The 24,034-nt window shown below is 53.4% G+C and overlaps 2 protein-coding genes across 6 annotated transcripts; both read right to left on the reverse strand.

Annotated features, from left to right (window-relative positions):
* Window positions 1-5,234: 5,234 nt before the first annotated feature.
* ALDOA (aldolase, fructose-bisphosphate A) lies at window positions 5,235-11,460 on the reverse strand. Of its 3 annotated transcripts, XM_054454503.2 has the most exons (10): window positions 11,407-11,460; window positions 11,160-11,242; window positions 8,304-8,436; window positions 8,009-8,220; window positions 6,948-7,002; window positions 6,670-6,830; window positions 6,256-6,339; window positions 5,980-6,154; window positions 5,620-5,819; window positions 5,235-5,532 (listed from the first exon to the last, which is right to left on the reverse strand). In XM_054454503.2, the coding sequence occupies exons 3-10, from the start codon at window positions 8,413-8,415 to the stop codon at window positions 5,437-5,439; spliced, it is 1,095 nt and encodes a 364-aa protein (XP_054310478.1). In that variant the 5' UTR covers window positions 8,416-8,436; window positions 11,160-11,242; window positions 11,407-11,460; the 3' UTR covers window positions 5,235-5,436. The 3 variants fall into 3 exon arrangements, with proteins under 3 accessions (XP_054310478.1, XP_054310476.1, XP_054310475.2); XM_054454501.2 differs by lacking the exons at window positions 11,160-11,242; window positions 11,407-11,460 and adding an exon at window positions 9,745-10,145; XM_054454500.2 differs by lacking the exons at window positions 11,160-11,242; window positions 11,407-11,460 and adding an exon at window positions 8,632-8,650.
* Window positions 11,164-22,991, reverse strand: LOC129015856 (keratin-associated protein 10-2). Of its 3 annotated transcripts, XM_054454504.2 has the most exons (6): window positions 22,833-22,991; window positions 22,551-22,586; window positions 21,125-21,268; window positions 20,725-20,880; window positions 11,407-11,926; window positions 11,164-11,242 (listed from the first exon to the last, which is right to left on the reverse strand). In XM_054454504.2, the coding sequence occupies exons 2-5, from the start codon at window positions 22,554-22,556 to the stop codon at window positions 11,813-11,815; spliced, it is 420 nt and encodes a 139-aa protein (XP_054310479.1). In that variant the 5' UTR covers window positions 22,557-22,586; window positions 22,833-22,991; the 3' UTR covers window positions 11,164-11,242; window positions 11,407-11,812. The 3 variants fall into 3 exon arrangements, with proteins under 3 accessions (XP_054310479.1, XP_063510892.1, XP_063510891.1); XM_063654822.1 differs by lacking the exon at window positions 21,125-21,268 and having other exon boundaries at window positions 22,833-22,948; XM_063654821.1 differs by having other exon boundaries at window positions 21,125-22,586; window positions 22,833-22,948.
* Window positions 22,992-24,034: the final 1,043 nt, after the last annotated feature.

The raw sequence follows: 24,034 nt of genomic DNA on the forward strand, positions 1-24,034 counted from the left end.
CGCCTGGGGCCTCCCAAAGTGCTGGGATTACAGGCGTGAGCCACCGCGCCCGGCCATCCCCCATTTCAGGTAGGGAAACAAGCCGAGCTGGGGCTAGGCTTTGGGTTTTTTTTTGTTTTTTTTTTTTGAGACGGAGTCTCTCTCTGTCGCCCAGGCTGGAGTGCAGTGGCGTGATCTCGGCTCACTGCAAGCTCCGCCTCACGGGTTCACGCCATTCTCCTGCCTCAGCCTCCCGAGTAGCTGGGACTACAGGCGCCCGCCACCACGCCCGGCTAATTTTTTGTATTTTTAGTAGAGGCGGGGTTTCACTGTGTTAGCCAGGATGGTCTCGATCTCCTGACTTCATGATCCGCCCGCCTCTGCCTTCCAAAGTGCTGAGATTACAGGCGTCAGCCACCGCGCCCGGCCTAGGTTTTGTAACTTTATTTCACTTTTTTTTTTTTAACATTACACTTTTTTTTTTTTTAATGTTACACATTTTTGTTATTTGTTTTGTTAGCCTTCCCCACCAGTCCTTGGAGGATCCAACTTTGTCTTTTTAAATATTGCAGCCCGAGTGGTTAGAATAAGGCCTGGCACGGTAGGCATATATAAATACTTGTTAATACTTGTTCAATGGATGAAGGAAGCCAAGTTCAGATCTCTTCCTGTGCCGTCAGAGAAATATTTGCCGTGGACAACTTCAGAAGTTAACAGATTGGAGTCCACTTTTCCCATGCCAAGCTTGTGCCTCAGTCAGCATTACTTCTCTGATTCCAAAATGGCACCCTTGACATTTCTTAGTTGCTTCCTTTTTTCTTTTTGAGACTGAGTCTCGCTCTGTCGCCCAGGCTGCAGTCCAGTGGCGCGATCTCGGCTCACTGCAAGCTCCGCCTCCCGGGTTCACGCCATTCTCTTGCCTCAGCCTCCTGAATAGCTGGGACTACAGTAGGCGCCCGCCACCACGCCTGGCTAATTTTTTTGTATTTTTTAGTGGAGACGGGGTTTCGCCGTGTTAGCCAGGGTGGTCTCGATCTCCTGACCTCGTGATCCACCCGCCTCAGCCTCCCAAAGTGCTGGGATTACAGGCGTGTGCCACCGCGCCCGGCCTCTTTTTTTTCTTTTTTTTTTTTTTTGAGACGGAGTCTTGCTTTTTCACCCAGACTGGAGTGCAGTGGTACAATCTCCGCTCACTGCAACCTCCGCCTCTCAGGTTCAGGTTCAAGCGATTCTCCTGCCTCAGCCTCCCAAGTAGCTGGGATTACAGGCGTGTGCCACCACGCCTGGCTAATTTTTGTATTTTCATTTATTTATTTTTTTAAGACAGAGCCTTGCTCTTGTTGCCCGGGCTGGAGTGCAGTGGAGCGATTTTGGCAAACCGCAACCTCCGCCTCCTGGATTCAAGCAATTCTCCTGCCTCAGCCTCCTGAGTAGCTGGGATTACAAGCACCCGTCACCACACCCAGCTAATTTTTGCATTTTTAATAGAGACAGGGTTTCACTATGTTGGTCAGGCTGGTCTCGAACTCCTGACCTCAGGTGATCCACCCGCCTCTGCCTCCGAAAGTGCTGGGATTACCAGCTTGAGCCACTGTGCCCCGCTTCTTAGTTGCTTTCTATTGAGTTTAAGTTTTATGCCTTTTTTAAGAGGAGGAAACTGGCTCAGAAGGGTTAAATAACTCGTTTGTTGCTTGTATAACAGTGGATTGAGGATTTTACACTGAAATTTGAATCCGGGGCTAGGTGTAGTGGCTCAAGCATTGTAATCCCAGCACTTTGGGAGGCCGAGGCAAATCACTTAAGCCCAGGAGTTCAAAACCAGGCTGGGCAACAGAGTGAGACCCAGTCTATAAACAAAAAGAATAAGAAATTTGGGCTGGGCGCGGTGGCTGACACCTGTAATCCCAGCACTTTGGGAGGCTGAGGTGGGCAGATCACGAGATCAGAGATCGAGATCATCCTGGCTAACAGTGAAACCCCGTCTCTACTGAAAATACAAAAAAATAGCTGGGCGTGGTGGCGGGCGCCTGTAGTCCCAGCTACTCAGGAGGCTGAGGCAGGAGAATGGCGTGTACCCAGGAGGCGGAGCATGCAGTGAGCCAAGATTGCACCACTGGACTCCAGCCTGGGCATCAGAGCGAGACTCTGTCTCAAAAAAAAAAGAAAGAAAGAAATTTGAACCCGGCTGTGTGTGGTGGCTCACACCTGTAATCCCAACACTTTGGGCAGCTGAGGCAGGTGGATCACCTGAGGTCAGGAATTCAAGATCAGCCTGACCAACATGGTGAAACCCCGTCTCTACTAAAAAATAAAATAATAACAATAATAATTGGGCTTGGTGGTGCGCTTGTAGTCCCAGCTACCTGGGAGGCTGAGGCAGGAGAATCGCTTGAACCTGGGAGGCAGGGGTTGCAGTGAGCCGAAGCTGTGACACTGCACTCCAGCCTGGGCAACAGAGTGAAATGCTGTCTCAAAAAAAAGAAATTTGAACTCAGAAAGTTGTGTCCTCAGGTCTAGTTTTTTTTCTATCAATTACTCTTTCGGGAACTCAGATTATCATAAAATTCAGAGGTCCAGGCCAGGCATGGTGGCTTATGCCTGTAATCTTAGCACTTTGGGAGGCCAAGGCGGGCGGATTACCTGAGATTGGGAATTCAAGACCAGCCTGGCCAACATGGTGAAACCCCGTCTCTACTAAAAATACAAAAAATTAGCCAGGTGCAGTAGCGCGCACCTGTAATCCCAGCTACTCTGGAGAGGCTGAGGCAGGATAATCGCTTGAACCCAGGAGGCGGAGGTTGCAGTGAGCCCAGATCGTGCCACTGCCTTCCAGCCTGGGCTACAGAGCGAGACTTCGTCTCAAAATAAATAAATAAATAAAAGTCCAAAACTCCCAAACTGGTATATGACGTTCTCTGCTTCTCTAGTCTTTTTTTTTTTTGAGACGGAATCTCGCTCTGTTTCCCAGGATGGAGTGTGGTGGCGCAATCTTGGCTCACCGCAACCTCCACCTCCTAGATTCAAGCGATTCTTCTGCCTCAGTCTCCCGAGTAGCTGAGACTACAGGTGCGCGCCACCACGCCCAGCTAATTTTTGTATTATTAGTGGAGACGGGGGTTTCACCATATTGGCTAGGCTGGTCTTGAACTCCTGACCTCGTGATCCGCCGGCCTTGGCCTCCCAAAGTGCTAGGATTACAGGTGTGCACCACCGTGCCCGGCTGAAACTATTGATCTTTAAACAATCTCTCCAGTCTCTGAGCCTCTGCACATGTTCCCTTTTGGAATGCCCCCTTTGCCATCTTCTACCGACCTTCAATTTTTATTTGCTTTACTTCAGTGTTGGTTTCCTAGAGTTGAATGAGCTAGGCAGACAAATTAATCCAAAGTTTGGAGGGATAATAGTGATTGGTTTTGTTTTAGATGTAGGCAATAAAAGCAAAATATGCAGAAAAGGGAAGGACCAAGTTTTATTTTTATTTTTTGAGACGGAGTCTGGCTCTGTTGCCTAGGCTGGAGTGCAGTGGCACAATCTCGGCTCACCATTACCTCCGCCTCCTGGGTCCAAGCAATTCTCCTGCCTCAGCCTAAGTAGTTGAAACTACAGGTGTGCGCCACTATGCCTGGCTAATTTTTGTATTTTTAGTAGAGACGGGGTTTCACTGTTGTCCAGGCTGGTCTCAAACTCCTGACCTCATGATCCACCCACCTTGGTCTCCCAGAATGATGGGATTACAGGCGTCAGCCACTGCGCCCGGCCTAGGACCAAGTTTTTATACTCCTAGAAGGTTCTAGGTAAGTCCGTTCTACCTGAATCACTGCAGAGATTCTCTAGGTCCAGAGAGCTGATGTAGTTACTGTACACCCCAGCCTGGGTCATGAGGGAAAGGCTCAAAGTAATGGCATGGCACGCTCATTCTAGCTTCGTGGAAAGCAGCAGCTGCAGAGGCGCAGTTATTCACCTGGAGCCTGACCTCTACAGCTTAACTTCTGCATCTGCATTATCAAGGGGGTATTGGAAACAATTCAAGGTTTTTATGGGATTCCACAGCCCAAAGAAGACTAAGAAGCCCTCTCTCTTAATTCCATCTCTTGTTAAAATGGGAAAACAGGCCAGGCGCAGTCACGCCTATCATCCCAGCACTTTGGGAGGCTGAGGCGGGCGGATTACCTGAGGTCAGGAGTTCGAGACCAGCCTGGCCAACATGGCGAAACCTCGTCTCTACTAAAAACACAAAAATTAGCTGGGTGTGGTGGCTTGCGCCTGTAATCCCAGCTACTGTGGAGGCTGAGGCAGGAGAATCACTTGAACCTGGGAGGGGGAGGTTGTAGTGAGCAGAGACCATGCCATTGCACTCCAGCCTGGGCGACAAGAGCGAAACTTTGTCACAAAAAGAAAAAAAAAAGATGGGAAAACAGAAAACTCAATAGTGTAGATTAAGGAGATAAGCATTGGCTGGGCGCGGTGGCTCATGCCTATAATCTCAGCACTTTGGGAAGCTGAGGTGGAGGGACCATGTGAGGTCAGAAGTTGGAGACTAGCCTGGCCAACGTGGTGAAACTCTGCCTCTACTAAAAAATACAAAGATTAGGCAGGTGATAGTGGCGTGCGCCTGTAATCCCAGCTACTCGGGAGGCTGACGCAGGACAATCGCTGAGCCCAGGAGGCAGAGGTTGCAGTGAGCCAAGGTCGTGCCACTGCACTCCAGTCTGGGTGACTGTGAGATTGTCTCACAAAAAAAAAAAAAAAAAAAAGAGCTATGCATTGATAATCCTTTCCACCAAGAAACAGTTCAATCTTGGGCAAAAGAGCCTTAGGTATAAATTGAAAATAACAGCATGTACTCATATAAAACACCCGTTATGTTTCCTGGCTCATGTCACTCAGGAAAAGTGAGCTAGTTAGTGGGTTTTCGTCATAGGGGTCTTCTGCCCCCCTTGAGTTCTGGACCTAAAAGTGCTGAGGCTGAAGCTTCCTAAGACATGAGCAGTTACAACCATACTCCCCAACTGTGAGCCCTATCTGATGCTGCTAAGTGAAGGGGCAGAGCCTGCAGTGGCTGGAAGAAAATGTCACAAGCTCTCAGCCTTTCTCAAAGCCCTAGCCAAGTATAAAACAGAGCATGAAGGTCCTTTCACCTTTCACTCCTTTCCCGCCCAGAAAGAACAGAGAACAGGGGCTCGCTCTTCTTCTGGGCTCTGCTACCTCCCCAGGCCCTCCCCTGCATTATACACCACAAAACACGGATGGCCGACTCCCCCTTAAATAGCTGTTTATTTGGCAGTGTGCTGGAAAGGGTGATGGACTTAGCATTCACAGACGACACCACACACCACTGTCACGAGGGAGGCAAGAGCGCGGGCAAGCCAGCCTGGAGCCCCGAGGAGGAGGCCCCCTCTTCAAGAGTGGGAGGCGGCGGGGCCTGGAGTGTTGGGGGCAGCCTGGGAACACCTCCGCTTAATAGGCGTGGTTAGAGACGAAGAGGGACTCGCTGGCAGCAGCCCCAGCCTGACCGCTTGGAGTGTACTTTCCTTGACAGGCGAGGCTGTTGGCCTAAGCAGGGAGAGGGGTGGAGTGAGAAGGGCTCTTCTCCGAGTCCCGTCCACCCAGGCACCCTAACCACCTTCTGCCCATCCTTACCAGGGCTCGCTTGACGTACTCCTCCTGCGCAGCCTTCAGGTTCTCCTTCTTCCCGCCCCAGGCCTTCAGGGCAGAGGCCTGCAGGGCTCGGCCGTAGGAGAAGGTCAGGGCCCAGGGCTTCAGCAGGGGGCACTTGTTAATGGCATTGAGGTTGATGGACGCCTCTTCCTCACTCTGGCCTCCAGACAGGAAGGTGATCCCTGTAGAGCAGGGGTGAGAGGCAAGAGGGGCTGTGGTCAGAGACCCAGGAAGCTGGCAGGAGCTGGTGGAAGCTGCCATGGAAATCCGTCCAAATGGGCATAGGGTTGTGGGTGGAGCTTATCTACTGCATAGAGGTCAACATGAGAGTGTGGGCCTCACCAGTGACAGCGGGGGGCACTGTGCGGCGCAGCGCTGTGACGGTCGCCATGGCAATCTCCTCGTGAGAAAACTTCTGGGTGCAAGCGTGGCCTGGGGTGACCATGTTGGGCTTCAGCAAGGTGCCTTCCAGGTAGATGTGGTGGTCACTCAGAGCCTTGTAGACAGCAGCCAGCACCTGGAACAGAGCAGGCGCACGAGGAGTAGTGGGGTGGAGGAGAGGATGGGGTTAGCCCCAGGGTCCCCGCCCAGCCACCTTGCACTGAGGCAGCCACTTACCTTCTCGGTCACATACTGGCAGCGCTTCAAGTCATGGTCCCCATCAGGGAGGATCTCAGGCTCCACGATGGGCACAATGCCATTCTGCAGGGTGAGGGACAGGGTCACTGTGAGGCCTCCTAACCCGGAGTCCCACCTACAGCTCTCCACAGCCACTGGTCAAGACCATGTCTTGATGATGCCAGGGACTCAGGCTTCAAAGCCCTCAGCAGATTACAGGAGACAGGAGCCTCCTCAGATCCACCCACAATCCCTCCTTGGCCCCTCTGCCTCGAATAGCCCTTGAGTGTCCTCCATGGGCCAAAGCTGATGCTTGCTTTGGGGGAGGTAGGCATCATGGCAGGTAATTTGCAAGTTAACAACACTGGAACCAAATGAGGTGGGAGGTGGCCTATTGGGGACCTGCAGGCCCACCTGCTGGCAGATGCTGGCATAACGGGCCAGGACATTGGCATTTTCCATGATGGCGAGGGCTGAGGGGGTGTGTTCCCCAATCTTCAGCACACAACGCCACTTGGCGAAGTCAGCTCCATCCTTCTTGTACTGGGCACAGCGCTCAGACAGCCCATCCAACCCTAAGAGAAGAGGGAGGGGTCAGAGCACGGTGGGGAGGGGCATGTGGTTTCCACTCCTCCCGGCACCCAAACCTGCTCTGGTTGGGTTCGTAGGGCAGAGAATCAAAGAGTTCTCACCTTGGGTGGTAGTCTCGCCATTTGTCCCTGCCAGGGGGACCACGCCCTTGTCTACCTGTTGGGGTTGGGGTAACAACATTAAGACACAGGAAATGACCTCTAGCACCCTTTCCACTGTCACCCTAGCTGGAGTACAGTGGTGGGATCTCAGCTCACTGAAGCCTCCACTTCCCGGGCTCAAGTGATCCTCCCGCCTCAGCCTCCTAAGTAGCTGGGTGTGCGCCTCTTTCCTCTTCTTTAGCCCCAGTCTTCCCCCACATTTACTTAATCCCTTAAGCTGCATCTCAGGGCTGGCAAATATTTTCACTTAGTTAAAATTTTTAGTTACTTAAGCTAATTAAGTATTTAGTTACTTAAGCTGGGCATGGTGGCTCATGCCTGTAATCCCAGCACTTTGGGAGGACGAGGCGGGCAGACCACGAGATCAAGAGATCAAGACCATCCTGGCTAACATGGTGAAACCCAGTCTCTACTAAAAATACAAAAAAAAATTAGCCAGGTGTGGTGGCAGGCGCCTGTAATCCCAGCTACTCGGGAGGCTGAGGCAGGAGAATGGCGTGAACCTGGGAGGCGGAACTTGCAGTGAGCCAAGAGATCGCGCCACTGCACTCCAGCCTGGGAGACAGCGAGACTCCATCTCAAAAAAAAAAAAAAAAAAATTTACTTAAAATGTTTAGTTACTAAAATACTTAGTTACAATTAAATTAAAATATTTTCACTTAGTTCACTTAGTAACAATCCTCTGAGACAGGATACGCTGGGATGTTATTTGACAACAGAAATGTTGAGTGAATTGGGTGTCCGACTGGGGCTCTGCCACTTACTCTGAGCAAAACACTTCACTTCCCTGAGCTTCTGAGATTTTCATCTGTAAAGTGGGAATGATACTGTTCTCTCAGAATTGTGAGGATTAAAAATGTCGAGTAAATGCCCTAAGCCTGAAGCAGGCTCCATGCAAGTCTCTAGGCCTCCAATCCAGCATTCATTCCATGCCTCACTAACCTGGATTTCCTTCCTCCACTTCCATCTCAAACCTCACATCCTGAGGCCCTGCCCCTTACCTTGATGCCCACAACACCGCCCTTGGATTTGATAACTTGGGGGAAGGGACGCCCATCATCCGCCTTTTGGTAGAGTGTCTCGTGGAAGAGGATGACACCCCCGATGCAGGGGTTCACGCGGTCGTCAGCTGTCAGCAGCAGCTGGCGGTAGAAGCGCCGGTTCTCCTCCGTGTTCTCGGTGCCAATGGACTGCAGCCGCTTGGCAATGCTCCCTGGGAGTGTCACATGGGAATTAGGGGATCAGCCTGCCACTCCCAACCCTGCACCCTCCACCCATTCTGTCTCCTGCCCGCACCAGTGGACTCATCTGCAGCCAGAATGCCCTTGCCGGGTGCCACGATGCGGTGAGCGATGTCAGACAGCTCCTTCTTCTGCTCCGGGGTCAGTGCTGGATATTGGTAGGGCATGGTGCTGGTAGTAGCAAGTTCCTGGGTACAGGAAACAGAGGGGAAGGACTAGTTAGCTGGGGTTTCCCATCATCTCCCGATGAGCAGGGCCCCTCTCCTGGAGGTCAGGGAAATGTTCCCTACCTCCTCTGCCCCACACCCAGCAGGCCCTGGGGCACTTCTGGTCCCCAGCTCTCCCGTACGCCCAACTTCCCTATGCTAGGCCTGCCCCTGTACCTTTCCTAACTCTGTCTGGTGCTGGGTGTTGCCCAGCTGAGGGTGGAGTTGCCCACTGGCAACTGGGGGAAAGGAAAAGGCCATAGCCATGGACAGGTGGGTCATGTTGAAGCTGGACCCTTCTGGCTTGCGCCTTGCCATGGGGTCACCTTGCCTGAAAACAAAACCGAACCAGAGTATTTTAGAATGTAAAGATCGTGAATCGACCAGAGGGCCCAACACCCTCGTGTGAAAGGGCCCAGATATGGGAAAGGTCTGTGCTTCAAGCCACAGAGCAACCCCGGAGCCAGATCTGAGATTAGAACCCAGTTCTTCTGACTGCCACTGGGGTGTTCCTCCCAATCCACTCAAGATCCCAGGGCTGGCCCGGGCTCCAAGGCTTCAAGGACATCCCAAGGTCAGGCTTTTCCCCACAAGGGAGGGGGCGGGTGGTAGGAAAGGAGTATTAGGAAAAAGATAAAAGAGCAAGAAGCCCAGGAAAGGGCGGCGGAACAAGTCCTAGCCCGAGGCGAGGAAAGCGGTAAGCTTTGCCGTCGTCACTGTTCCTACGGGGCAAGAACGTGGAGGGGCAAGCACCTTCCCCTGAAAAATGCTCCCGCCGCTTCGCACGGCGGCAGCTGTTCCGGGCTCAGAATCAAGGTCGCCCGATAAGGAGAGACAAGGAAAGTGTTAATGGGGCATCAAGCACCGCGGAGGGGTTTCCCCTCCTCGCGAAGGGCGCCCCGTTTCCCAGGGCAGAAACCAACCTCCCACTTGCGAGAACCCTGGGGCTGTACACGGGCCGGCCTCCACCCCTCACTGCCTCTTAGGATCCCCGCCAGGGCTAAGGGGCCCTAATCCTTTGCCACAGGGGTCCCTGCAAGAAAAGGGGAGGGGAATCGTCCTTCATCTCGTCCGGCTTCCTCCCCCGCCATGACTCAGCGCGCGCAGCCGCTGCATTGCGCAGTTAAGGGACCTCAGGCTGGAGGGGCCGGGGAGCCTGTGTGTGGCTGGTAGTGGGGAGACGCTGGCATGGGGTGGGGGGGGGGCCTCCACGAGGACGCCCAACCCGCCACTGCCCCCAAGATCCCTCTCCACGGTCCCTGGTTCCCACACGTGAAGAGGGGCGCTCACCTGGCACAGGAGAGGGGCGGGTGTGCAGGGTGCGGCGGCAGAGGGCGGCGGGCTGGCGAGTGGACTCAGGGAGCGAACGCGGCACTCGTCACCAGGACCCCTTCTGCGGCGCGTTCCGAGAGGAACGCAGCCGATTCAGCCTCGGAGGGGGCGGCGCAGGGGGCGGGCAGGAGAAAGGCGGCGCCCGGCCTTTTAAAGGCACCACTCCGCCCCCCCGCCGCCGAGTTTTTTCCTTTACGAGGAGCTGGCGGCGTCCAATGGCAGGCGATGGACTGGGCTACGGGCCGCCCCCGAGAGGCGCAGCCCAGAGGCCGCGCTAGTTAGGGGCGGGCGCGGAGAACACGATCCCTCCCCACCCTCCTCGGACGTGACTCGGACCACATCCCGCGGGTCGCTAGGGCCCTCCCCTCCGCTCCTTTCCCCCAGCCTGGCGCGGTCTGGGGCGCCGTGACTCAGCCAGAATGTTGGCAATGGAGGAGGGGGGGACGGGGAAGTGGAGGACGCGGATGGAAAAGTCGGAAATGAAGGAGGCTGAGTTTCGCCTCCCAGGCCCAGCTCGCGGCCCGGGGCCGCCCCAGCTGCCGGCATTCGCGGCTGTAGCGCGTGTCACCATAGGGGCCACATCGCGCAGTCGTACGTTAGCCTGCCTCGCCCGCGGGCTGCATCGGCGCGGAGCCGACCCCATGTCAGTGGCCCAGGCGTAAGGGAGGCGGAGGAAAGGGCAGCGAGGACACGCAGGGAGCGTGAGAAGGCGGCGGAACTAGCGGCGCGCGGAGGCGAGGCCTCCCAGTGCGAGCTCCAGGCTGGCTGGCCGGGCTGGGTCGCGCATGCGTGCGCGCTCTCCGCCCGGGCCGCCGCAGCCAGGCTGGTAGTCCTCTGCGCCACCGAAAACCAGAATGTGCGGCTATGCACCGGCCGCTGCTCGGCCTCGGGCATGCGGGGTCACAGTTCCTGCCAAACGTCTTCCTTGCGCCTGACTTCCTTCTCCAGAAGAAAATCCGTCCCCGAACTGATCTGCCTCCCAGATGCTGGCATGGGCTCCTATCGTCCAAGTCTCCCCTCCTCACCCGGACCCCATCTGGACCCTGTCGGCCCAACCCCATCCCCACTCCGGCCCGGTCCTGCAAGGGGCCCACCTGCGGCGAGGCTGAAGGAGCCGGCAGAGCCTGGTCAGCAGCGAGTGAGCCAGGGGTGCCCGGGCTGGTTATAAGGCAGCTCCTGCCCGCCCCACACGTGTCCCCGACCTTCTCTGATGACCCCTGCCCTTTTCCCGCCACGGATCCTCTGGCAGGGACCTATATTTAGGGAAACCTGAAGCCCCTGACATTCACACCAGCGTGGGGCCCGGCATGGGGGAAGGGGGAGGAAGCCTTGGGTCGGCCCTATTGATGGGGAGGGAGCCCCTGCCCACTCACCGGTGCTTCAGAGGAAAATTCTTCCTTGGAAATCCAGACGGAGGCCCTTGGTTGTCAAGAGAAATAAATCTTTGGCCAGGGACCTGTGGGAAGGAAAGGGGTGAGGGGACTCGGATCACGTGGCCTGCCTGGCTCCTTCTCTAATCTCCCTCCTCCCCTGACTCCCTGCCGTGATGGTGGCTGTTCTGATTCTCTGGAGCCCTGGGTTTTTTTTAAGAAGGAAAGCAGATACTGGCACTACACTCACCTCCTAAAATAACGGAGAGTCCGTGGACGGAGTGTGGTTGGGGCACCCCTGCGAACCCGGTACTCAAGGGCCAGACTCCTCCTATAACACTTGTGTGTGGTGAGCAGCGCCACCCCCCTGCCCAACTTCAAATAGAATCCTTGACTTGGGGAGGGGAAGGGGAGCCGGGGCACCTGCCCGAGCACTAGCCCCTCTCTTTTCTGGCCCTCCAGAGGAGCTGCCGTCCAGCCGGCCAACAGTCCTGCCCTGCAGGGAGCCAGGCCCTGCGCTGCCACTTCCAGTTTCCAGGCCTGGGTGCTGGGCAGGCCATCTGTGGTTCCAGTGGCCTGGGAAAAGGCTCTTCAAGGAGGAGGGCACATGGGCCCTGGGGGCTGGCCGCTCCCCAGAGGGCAGGGGCCCTGGGTCCTCATCGGAGCTTGATCTCGAAGCAGAGACAGTTGAGGCTCTGGCAGTCGGGGAGCTGGCACGTACAGGCACAGTCGCAGAGTGGGCAGCAGCGGGGGCAGAGAGGTGCCCAGTCCTGAGGGAGGAGAGAGAGGGGTGAGGGAGGTGGGATGGGGCCAAGTCTGTTGCTCTCTAAGGGGAGAAGGGAACAGAGCGGCCTGGGAAATCTCACTTGCCCAGTGGAACAGAGGGTACTGTCCATCATTCCCAGGAACAGTGCAGTTCCCTGTGCTGTTGAAAAATCAGCAGTGAGTCCTTGTTCTGAACAACTGAGTTCAGGAGCTAGAAGCAATGATTCAGAGTTCTCTCCTTCTCATTTTATGTGTGAGGAGACTGAGGACCAGAGAGCAACTGGCCCTGGGTCCCATGCTAGAATTTGGGCCTCCCGGTATCAAGCTCAAAAGATGGTTCTGCTACAGTCCTGGGGTCTGTGCAGTTGAGGCAGTAGACAGAGAAAGCACACACATTTTTCTGTCCATCATGAAAATGACTTGTGGGCTTTATGGACTTCAGCATGAGACCAAAATAGAGGGTCTCATTCACCATTTTCGAGCATCTACTCTGCGCAACGAACAGACCGCATTCATGAATGATTTTAAAAATCTTTACAGGTATCTTTGAAAATGGCAATTTACATATTTTTAATTTTTAATTTTTTTTTTTTGAGACAGGGTCTCACTCTGTTGCCCAGGGTGGAGTGCAATGGTGCAATCTTGGCTCACTGCAACCTCCACCTCCTGGGTTCAAGTAATTCTTCTGCCTCAGCCTTCTGAATAGCTGGAACTACAGGTGTGAGCCACCACACCCAGCTAATTTTTGTATTTGTAGTAGAGATGGGGGTTTCACCATGTTGGTCAGGCTGGTCTCGAACTCCTGACCTCAGTTGATCTACCTGCCTCAGCCTCCCAAAGTGCTAGGATTACAGGAGTGAGCAACTGTGCCCAGCCGTTTTTTTTTTTTTTTCCCGAGACAGAGTTTCACTCTTGTTGCCCAGGCTGGAGCACAATGGCGTGATCTCCACTCACTGCAACCTCCACCTCCGGATTCAAGTGGTTCTCCTGCCTCAGCCTCCCGAGTAGGTGGGATTGCAGGCATGTGCCACCACACCTGGCTAATTTTGTATTTTTAGTACAGACGGGGTTTTGCTATGTTGACCAGGCTGGTCTTGAACTCCTGACCTCAGGTATCTGCCTGCCTTGGCCTCCCAAAGTGTTGGGATTACAGGCATGAACCACCATGCTTGGCCCATTTTTTGTATCTTTTTTTTTTTTTGAGACGGAGTCTTGCTCTGTTGCCAGGTTAGAGTGCAATGGCGCGGTCTTGGCTCACTGCAACCTCCACCTCCTGGGTTCAAGCGATTCTCCTGCCTCAGCCTCCCAAGTAGCTGGGATTACAGGCACGTGCCACCACGCCCGGCTAATTCATTTTTTGTATTTTTTTTGTAGAGACAGGGTTTCATCATGTTGCCCAGGCTAGTCTCAAACTCCTGGGCTAAACCCACCTTGGTCTTCCAAAGTGCTGGGATTACAGGCATGCGCCACTGCGCCCAATCAATTTTAATGTTTTCAAAAGAATTAGATCTATTTGTTTGTTTGTTTTTTCAGACGGAGACTTGCTCTGTCGCCCAGGCTGGAGTGCAATGGCGGGATCTCGGCTTGCTGCAACCTCTGCCTCCTGGGTTCAAGTAATTCTCCTATCTCAGCCTCCTGAGTAGCTGGGATTACATGCGCCCGCCACTACGCCCAGCTAATTTTTGTATTTTTAGTAGAGACAGGGTTTCACCATGTTAGTCAGGCTGGTCTCGAACTCCTGACCTCAGGTGATCTGCCCACCTTGGCCTCCCAAAGTGCTGGGATTACAGGTGTGAGCCACCACGCCCAGCCTTATATCTTTTAATTACCAGAATCCTGAGTAATGGGCTTCTTTACAAAAGAGAAAATGGATGGTTGGACATGGTGGCTCACACCTGTAATCCCAACAACTTGGGAGGCCAAGGTGGGCGGATCACTTAAGGTCAGGAATTCAAGACCAGTTGGGCCAACATGGCGAAACCTCTTCTCTACTAAAAACACAAAAATTAGCTGGGCGTGGTGGCATGCACCTGTCATCCTAGCTACTCAGAAGCCTGAAGCAGGAGAATTGCTTGAGCCTGGGAGGCAGAGGTTGCAGTAAGCCGAGATCGACCCACTGCACTCCAGCCTGGGCAACAGAACAAGACTCTGCCTCAAAAAAAAAAAAAAAGGAAATGGAGGCATAGACAGAGAGGCAAGTGATGGGAATGGAGCTGGAATGTACAGTCCTGCCTGCAATCCCCCTTGAGCCCTCTGCCTCCCAGTGCCAGGAGCATCAGCCTCTCTCTGGGTCTGCCAGGGCAGGGGCAGCTCATCCCATGTTCTCCACTGAGCTAGCACTGGACTCATGCTCAGCAGGTGTCTGAGGTATAAATGAATGCTGAATGAATGGATGAATCTAAGCATATCATTTGCCTTCTTTAGGCAAAGAAGAAAGAAGAGGGCTTCTCAGCTCCTGGAGGAAACAATGTCTGTCTCTTGGGGAACATGAACAGCGTATCCTTAGAGGCAAGAAGGGAGAACTGGTCTATCCAGTGCACTGCTGTCCTCCCCTGGGGCAGGGATGACTCGCAACTGCCTTAGGCATGGGCTGGAGTCAGGCCAAATGGCTGAAGTGGCCCAGGATGGCTGGGTGACAGAAGATTGGCTCCTTGAGGCCAGAGGCAGAGGTAGTGACAGTCACAGTTGTACAGTTCAATCAGAAACTTGGCCAAGCCAGGAATAGGGGAATGACCTTTCCAACAACTGAGGTTTCGGGGTGTGGTGTCAGATGGCTGGTGAAATCAGATATCACTAGGGGCTGCAGTGAGGGGAGGGGACCTGCCACCTGCAGGGACAGGGGTCTGAATTGGGCTGTGCTACTGTCAACAGAACTGCCTCCTGGGGGAGGCTAGAACTGTCATGGTGGAAGGGAGAGAGAGAAGTGATTTTCTTGTGTTTGATGAGGGTGTGATTTGGGGTGTCTCTAGGGAGTCTCAGTCTGGGGATGAAATCGCTTCTGTGGGCTTTTGAAGGACCACACCATCATTCTGTGCACAGAACTCGTGGCTGAGAGAGGCTCTGCTGCCATTACCTCAGAAAAGAGGGTATTAAAAGCATTTCTTGGCTCTCTCCCTTGGAAGGGTTTAGATCTTGTCATTAATAACTGGCTAATGGATTTCTCAACTGTTAAAAGCAGCCATGTGGCTTCTGGAAGGAATCTGCTGTTTAAGTACGTTAAACAAGGACTCCGCAAGACTGTTAACCCTTGTGCCTCTCCTGGCTCTCAGGAGAGTTTTTCACTTGAATTTTTCCTGTTGTCTCTTTGAGAGCCAGCCATCATCATACAGATGGTTAAAGCTCAGGCCCTAGAGTCAGTAAGGCCTGGGTTTGAACCTCAGCTTGGCTAATTCATTTTTTCAGCCTCAGTTTCCTCATTTATAGGAATATAACACCTAAGGCCGGGTGCAGTAGCTCACACCTGTAATCCCAGCACTTTGGGAGGCCGAGGCGGGCGGACCACCTGAGATCAGGAGTTCAAGACTAGCCTGGCCAACAACATGGTGAAACATCATCTCTATTAAAAATACGAAAATTAGCTGGGTGTGGTGGCGCATGCCTGTGGTCCCAGCTACTTGGGAGGCTGAGGTGGGAGACTTGCTTAAACCCGGGAGGTGGAGACTGCAGTGAGCCGAGATTGTTTTACTGCACTCCAGCCTGGGCAACAGAGTGAGACTCCGTCTCAAAAGAATAAAATAAAATAAAATGAAAAAATATAACACCTACTTCATAAGGCCATTGTGGGGAATCGGTGGAAAGAACTAAGCATGATGCCTGGTATGTAGTGAGTGCGGAACGAAAGAGAGCTGTTCTTGGCTGGGCGCGGCGGCTCACGCCTGTATGTAATCCCAGCACTTTGGGAGGCCAAGGCAGGCGGATCACTTGAGGTCAGGGGTTCAAGACCAGCCTGGCCAACATGGTGAAACCCTGTCTCTACTAAAAATACAAAATTTAGCCGGGCATGGTGGCAGGTGCCTGTAATCTCAGCTACTTGGGAGGCTGAGTCAGGAGAATCACTTGAACCTGGGAGACGGAGGTTGCAGTGAGCCGAGATTACACCACCGCATTCCAGCCTGGGCAACAGGGAGCACTGGCACTCCAGCCTGGGCGACAAGGGAGACCCTGTCTGGGGGGGAAAAAAAAAGAAAGAAAGAAAAAGAAAGATATAAGAGAGATTTTTTTTTTTTTTGAGACGGAGTCTTGCTCTCCCGGGCTGGAGTGCAGTGGTGCGATCTTGGCTCACTGCAAGCTCCGCCTCCTGGGTTTCACGCCATTCTCCTGCCTCAGCCTCCCGAGTAGCTGGGACTACAGGCATATACCACCTATGCCCGGCTAATTTTTTTTTGTATTTTAGGAGAGACGGGGTTTCACCATGTTAGCCAGGATGGTCTCGAACTCCTGACCTTGTGATCCGCCCGCCTTGGCCTCTCAAAGTGCTGGGATTACAGGCATAAGCCACCGCACCCGGCCTGAAAGAGAGCTATTCTTATCATAGCTTCTTCCCTCAGCAGTGGTTCTTAACCTGATGTGCATCAGAATCATGTGAGAACTTGTACAAGATTCACAAACTCTAGCCCCAGCCCAGACCTGAGTGTGGGGCCTAGATGCCTGGCTTTCCTTTTAAGTCCCATACCTGCTTCTGATCGCATGCAGGGCTGAGCAACCGCTGCTCCATAGCACGTCATCTCTCACCCTCTGTTGTAATGGCCTAGTTATTTCTCTCTCTCCATCACCAGAATGGAAGCCCTGCGAGGCTGGGGACCATCTCCATCTTCTTTCTGCTGAGTTCCCAAGGCCCTAGACAGTGCCTCAACAGTAACTTCATAAATCTTTGGTGAGTGAGTCAATGAATGAATGAATGAATGAGAACCTTGCAACATGCACATGAAAGAAGCAAAGCAGGCCAGGCGTGGTGGCTCACGCCTGTAATCCCAGCACTTTGGGAGGCCAAGGCGGGCAGATCACAAGGTCAGGAGATCAAGACCATCCTGGCTAACACGATGAAACCCCATCTCTACAAAAAATACAAAAAATTAGCCAGGTGTGGTGGCAGGCACCTGTAATCCCAGCTACTCGGGAGGCTGAGGCAGGAGAATCGCTTGAACCCGAGAGGCGGAGGTTGAAGTGAGCCAAGATTGCACCACTGCACTCCAGCCTGGGTGACAGAACAAGACTCCGTCTCAAAAAAAAAAAAGAAAAAAGAAGCAGAGCAGGCGAGCAGGCACATTTCTCCCTCAGTAAGGAAGAGAAACCTGGGTTTCTGTTCCAGCTGGTCCAGCCATATCACCTCCAAGTCACTCCAGCCTCCGTAAGCCTCAGGGTCTACAGCTGCCAAGTGGCAAGACATTTGTAACCTCCCGGGCTGTTATTACAAGGAAACTGAAGAGGGAGGGACTTAAATGTACTTTGTGGAAAGACAGCTCAAGGACAGAAAGAACCTGCCCTGCGCTCCACCCTGTTAAAACCCTTCCTAGCTCCAGCAGAAACCGGAGAGGATCAGGCCCTGATGTCTCCAGGTTTGAAAGTTCTTGCAGCACTCTGTGGGGAAGGTGGGAGGGCCCAGTTTATCCTTACAATGCACCTCACCTATCCTCTCTCCCAACGAGGTGATGAGTCCCTGGCTATTCACTTCAAATAGACAGAAGGGGTAGGGGGCAGCATCCCCAGGACAGGGGGCCAGAAATCACTTTCTAATGGAGCATCTCCTCTAAGACAGGAGGTTTTTTTGCTTTGGGTTTTTTTTTTTTTTTTGAGACAGAGTCTCACTCTGTCACCCAGGCTGGAGTGCAGTGGCATGATCTCAGCTCACTGCAACCTCTACCTCCCAGGTTCAAGCGATTCTCCTGCCTCAGCCTTTCCAGTAGCTGGGATTACAGGTGAGTGCCACCACGCCAAGACAGGAGTTTTCAGAACCCAAGGTCTCCTTTTGCCCTTCTGCCCCTCAGCCCCAAACCTGGGACGCCTCTGCTGACTGCCCCTGGCAAACCAGAAGCTGATTATCTGAAAAAGCGCTCCTTGCCCTACAATTTACTTCAAAACTGAAAACATGCCAGGGATTAGCACCAATCACCATGTGCCCAAGTTATGAATTTTCTTTTATCCTCCCCTTCCATCCTAGGGAAGGAAGGTCACCACTCCAAGGGCAGGCGCTTTGCTGTCTGAATCGCTGAGCTCAAAATACCCATTCCTCAGGAAGGTGGTCGATTACATTTAACATCTTTAAACCCACAAATGCAAACAGGCTTGTCTTCTGCAAGCCAGGCTTCTCCCCTGAGGATTCTACCTCAGCTAACGCTGTGGAGCTATTTGCGATGCAAGGCTCTCCTGCGTAACACTCTGGAGAAGCCACTAAACTTCCCTAAGCCAGCTTACTCTCCACTGCAGGAGGAGGACAGTAACCCCTACGTGTCTACACGTACAGGCATGGATAGGTGGCCAAGTGTGATGTCAGGTTAAAAAGGGCAAGTAGAGGCTGAGCCCGGTGGCTCACATCTGTAATTCCAGCACTTTAGGAGGCCAAGGCAGGCAGATCACCTGAGGTCGGGAGTTCGAGACCACCCTGACCAACATAGAGAAACGCTGTCTCTACTAAAAATACAAAATTAGCCGAGTGTGGTGGCGCATCCCTGTAATCCCAGCTACTTGGGAGGCTGAGGCAGGAGAATCGCTTGAACCCAGTAGGCAGAGATTGCAGTGAGCCGAGATTGTACCATTGCACTCCAGCCTGGGCGACAAGAGCGAGACTCATCTCAAAAAAAAAAAAAAGGGGGGGGGCAAGTAGAGGCTGGGCTTGGTGGCTCACGCCTGTAATCCCAGCACTTTGGGAGGCTGAGGATGGCAGATCGCTTGAGCCCAGGAGTTCAACATCAGCCTGGGCAACAAAATGAAACCCCATCTGTGCAAAAGATATAAACATTAGCTGGGTGTGGTGGCATGCACCTGTAGTCTCAGCTGCTCAGGAGGCTGAGGTGGGAGGATTGCTTGAGCCCAGGAGGCAGAGGCTGCAGTGAGCTATGATTGTACCACCGGACTCCAGCCTGGGTGACAGAGCAAGATCCTGTCTCAAAAAAGGCGGGGGATAGGGGGACAGTAGCAGGTATGATGAAATAACCTACGTGATACCACCCCATTTTTGCCAAATAATGGTAAAATACAGCAGTGATAATACTGTATTAATATATGACAGATACATGTAAAACACAGCAACTTTGGGATAGAGAGTGGGTTTGTAAAGTGATTGGTACTTTCCATGTATTTCTATATGTATACTTTGTAAATAATACTTTTTGTAATCAGAAAAAAATATAGGTTTTAAAAAATACCCAGCTCTGGATCACCTGAGGTCAGGAGTTCGAGACCAGCCTGGCCAACATGGTGAAACCCTGTCTCTAATAAAAATACAAAAAAAAAAAATCAGCCAGGCGTGGTGGCACATGCCTGTAATCCCAGCAACTCAGGAGGCTGAGGCAGGAGAATCACTTGAACCTGGGAAGCGGAGGTTGCAGTGAGCTGAGACCACACCATTCCATTCCAGCCTGGGCAACAAGAACTAAACTCCATCTCTAAAAAAAAAAACAAAAAAAACCAGCTCTCCAGGAGTTTGAGGCTGCAGTAAGCTATGATTGTGCCACTGCACTCTAGCCCGGGTGACAGACCAAGATTCTGTCTCTAACACAAAAAACAAACAAAAAAAATGGCCGGGCTCAGTGGCTCACACCTGTAATCTTAGCACTTTGGGAAACCGAGGTGGGCAGATCACGAGGTCAGGAGTTCGAGACCAGCCTGGCCAACATGGTGAAACCCTGTCTCTACTAAAAATACAAAAATTAGCTGGGCGTGGTGGCAGACGCCTGTATTCCTACTACTCAGGAGGCTGAGGCAGGAGAATTGCTTGAACCCAGGAGGTGGACGTTGCAGTGAGCTGAGATTACACCACTGTACTCCAGCCTGGGCGACAGAGCGAGACTCCATCTCAAAAAAAAAAAAAAAAAAACCATGGCTGGGCCTTGGTGGCTCATGCCTGTAATCCCAGCACTTTGGGCAGCCAAGGCGGGTGGATCATTTGAGGTCAGGAGTTCGAGACCAGCCTGGCCAACATGGTGAAACCCCGTCTTTACTAAAAATATAAAAATTAGCCGTATGGTAGTTGTGTGAGCCTATAATCCCAGCAACTCAGGAGGCTGAGGCAGGAGAATCACTTGAGCCTGGGAGGTGAAGGTTGCAGTGAGCCTAGATCACACCACTGCACTCCAGCCTGGGTGAGAGAGTGGAACCCTGTCTGAAACAACAACAAAAAGAAAAGAAGAGGGGAGGGGAGGGGAGGGGACGGGAGGACCCAGCTCTGGAGGGAGGAAAGAAAAAAAAAAAAACTCAGTTCTCAGTTCTCAGGGTTGTTGGGAAAAACAAAGGTCCGTAAAGAGGCCCTATACCTAAAACATAGTTCATTCGGTGAACGGAAAGGAGCTGTGTGAGCTGTTTTTTCATTTAGCTCCCAGTTTTAGTTAGAAGTGCTGGCTATGTGCTCTACATGTTACCCACATCACCTTTCTCCAGCTGGCACCCTATTTTATTTTCTTCAAGTAGCTTTCATCACCAGACATTATCTGATAGGTTGTTTTTACCTGGCTCCACATGATTCATGCCCTGGAACCGTGCCTGGCCTTGAGAAGGTGCTCAGTAATAAATGTTGTTGAGCAAAAAAATGAATGCACCGATCATACCTAGATCAGGGCTCAGTGGGGCAGGGGGTAGGAATGGAACTCACAGCTCCGGTGGGCTGGGGGCAGCAGGCATCCAGGAAGTGGGCTGGGCTAGGCAGAGGAAAGTCGCAGGCTTCTGCACAGGTCCAGCAGCAGTCTGGGGGCCCAGAGGAACCTTGCTTCCTGCAGGGGGAGCTACCGTCCGCGCAGCAGCCCTGGGCCTAGATCACAGGGTTCAGGATGTGGAACAGGCAGCAGGTAGTGACAGCCAAGGCAGCTTTCCCGAGGGGGCAGGAAAAGGTGTGGCTGGGGACAGGAGAGGAGGGACCCTCTGGTATCAGAAAACGGATAGATGCAAGGGCTAAATGTCAAGTGTCTCAGGGTAAGAGCCTGCAGATGAAGGGACAGGTTACCGGGATTCCTCTTCCCCAGAGCCCACCCTTTATCCCCGACCAGACCCCTCACCAGCAGGCAGTGCCTAGTCAGCAGGACTAGACCCAGCAGCAACAAATAGATGCCCACAGCGATGAAGACGATGGCAGGGATGGGGAGCAGCAGGGGAGGGCTGCTGACAGGAGCCGGGGTTGGATTCCACGGGCTAGAGGAGGCCTGGACGAGTACAGGAGGAAGGGGTGACAAGGAGGTGGAGAGGGGCTGCAGGAACACGGGAATACCATGAGGGACTCGGAGGTGGCTGGGAGAGGAACGGCCACCAGATGGTGGAGAGAGCATTAACAGGACTACACCCTGACTCATTATCTTGTGCCCCGAGCCTGCCTTTTCCCCTATCATTCCCAGTTCAGCAACATCAAGCACTTCAGCATTCTAGAGTCTTCTAGGGTTTACTGATTTTCCTTATGGAATGCCTCTCCAAAGAGATCTCTTGTCTCTGACTCCCTTGCCACTCCTTTACCATCCCTCAGCCCACATTACCGGCTCCTGTCATCCAACCTGCAATTTTGCCCCTTTCCACACCAGGTGTATCCCTCCCTCCCTTACAATCCATCAATGGCTCCCAGTAACTCACTTAAAATTTTTTCTATTATTTATTTTATTATTATTATTATTTTTGAGACGGAGTATCACTCTGTCACCCAGGCTGCAGCAGTGGGGCGAGCTTGGCTCATGCAACCTCCGCCACCCGGGTTCAAGGGATTCTCCTACTTCAGCCTCCCGAGTAGCTGGGATTAACAGGTGCGCGCCACCACGCGCAGCTAATGTTTGTATTTTTAGTACAGAGGGGGTTTTGCCATGTTGGCCAGGCTGGTCTTGAACTCCTGATCTCAGGTGATCCGCCCGCCTCGGCTTCCCAAAGTGCTGGGATTCCAGGCATGAGCCACCGCACCTGGCCAATTTTTTTAGAGACAATGTCTCACTCTGTCACCCAGGCTGGAGTGCAGCGGCATGATGATGGCTCGCTGCAGCCTCGAGCTCCTGGGCTTAAACGATCCTCCCAACCTCAGCCTCCTCAGTAGCTGGAATTACAGGCGACAGCCACCACGCCTGGCACTTAAAACTTATGTCAGTGACAAAATTCCCAATTTAGCCCTGCCTACCTCTCTCCCTCCCCCTCTTCCAAACACACGATAGCCCTAGCAGTTCCCCAAATGCTGCAGCCTCCCTCTCACCCCCAGGCTGTTTCCTCTGCCGGAAATGCCTTTTCTCCTGGATTACTTGGTCAACTCCTTATCTTGCCAGGAATACCAGAAATGTGCCCTCCCGTGGGAAGTCCATTCCTGGCACTCTTCCTCACAGCTCTGGTCCTGAGCTGGCAGGGTGTAGTCTGTGTTGGGTAGAATCCCCCTCCCCAGTCCGTGCTGGAAGACAGGCCCAGTCGGGGTTAGGACAGGGCGCTGAGGGGGCCCAGAGAGGGGAAGGGGCCCGGACTTACGTCCATGGGGCAGGGCAGAGCCAGTCAGTCCGGGAGCTGCAGAAGGAAGGTTCTCGGTCTCAGAGGCTGAGAGGCACCGTTAGACCGGGGTGCCCACCCTCCTTCCCTTTCCTGTTTGGGGAAACTGAGGCCATGGCTGGGCCGGAGGGTGGAATTCGGGAAGGGGAATCGGGGGCTGGGGATCCGAGGCGGCGCCTTCCTCTCAGGCTCCAGCGCGCCCCAGGCCACTCCCCTCCTCAGTCCCCACACGCCGGGCTTCCCCGGTCGGTCAGCACCCATCACCTGCACCCTCGGGCCACGGGCAATTCACGGATTCCGCGCCGAGCTGGGTCCAATCGGCCGAGGGGCCGGCTCCGCCTAGAAGCCGTTCGCGGCATCCCGTTGTTGCCATGGTGACCAGAGCGGTGTTTGTACGGCGGCCGCCGAGGCCCAAACTCCCTCCTCCCGCCTCGCGCTTCCCGCCTCCCGCCTGAACTTCCACTGCCACCGGCTCTGCGCCGCCGCGGCCCTCGGGGCTTTCTCGCGGGGAGCGAAGGAGAAGAGCGAATCCTGCCGCCGCCCGCCTGGGTCGGATCCTCATCAGATGCTGGACGTTGGAGGAGGCACCGGGTTCTGGGGCGCCACAGGAGGATTGAACCCCCAGGCTACACCCACGACTTGGATGTATCTCCGGCCAAGCCACTAAGCATCTGCAAAAGGGAGAAACGCCTGCCGCTCAGGGATATTGTAAACATCAAAGCTACTTTTTATATTTTATTTTTATTTATTTATTTATTTATTTATTTATTTATTTATTTTTGAGACGGAGTCTCGCTCTGTCGCCCAGGCTGCAGTGCAGTGGCGCGATCTCGGCTCACTGCAACCTCCGCCTCCCGGGTTCAAGCGATTCACCTGCCTCAGCCTCCCGAGTAGCTGGGATTACAGGCGCGCACCACCACACCCGGCTAATTTTTGTATTTTTAGTAGAGACAGGGTTTCGCAATGTTGACCAGGCTGGTCTCGAACTCCTGTCCTCAGGTGATGCGCCCGCCTCAGCCTCCCAAAGTGCTGGGATTATAGGCGTGAGCCACCGCACCCGGCCCGGTTCTTTTTTTCTGATTTATTGATTGATTGATTGATTGATTTTTTTGAGACGGAGTTTCGCTCTTGTCTCCCAGGCTGGAGTGCAATGGCGTGATCTTGGCTCACTACAACCTCTGCCTCCTGGGTTCAAGCGATTCTCCTGCCTCAGCCTCCCGAGTAGCTGAGATTACAGGCGACTGCCACCACGCACACCTAATTTTTGTATTTTTAGTAGAGACGGGGTTTCACCATGTTGGCCAGGCTGGTCTCGAACTCCTAACCTCAGGCAATCCCGCCCGCCTTGGCCTCCCAAAGTGCTAGGATTACTGGCATGAGCCACCGTGCCTAGCCTTTTTTTCTGAATTTTTAGAGATGTGGTCTTGCTATGTTGTTCAGGCTGGTCTTGAACTCCTGGGCTCAAG

This window comes from Pongo pygmaeus, chromosome 18 (assembly GCF_028885625.2).
Source record: "Pongo pygmaeus isolate AG05252 chromosome 18, NHGRI_mPonPyg2-v2.0_pri, whole genome shotgun sequence".
NCBI lineage: Eukaryota > Metazoa > Chordata > Mammalia > Primates > Hominidae > Pongo > Pongo pygmaeus.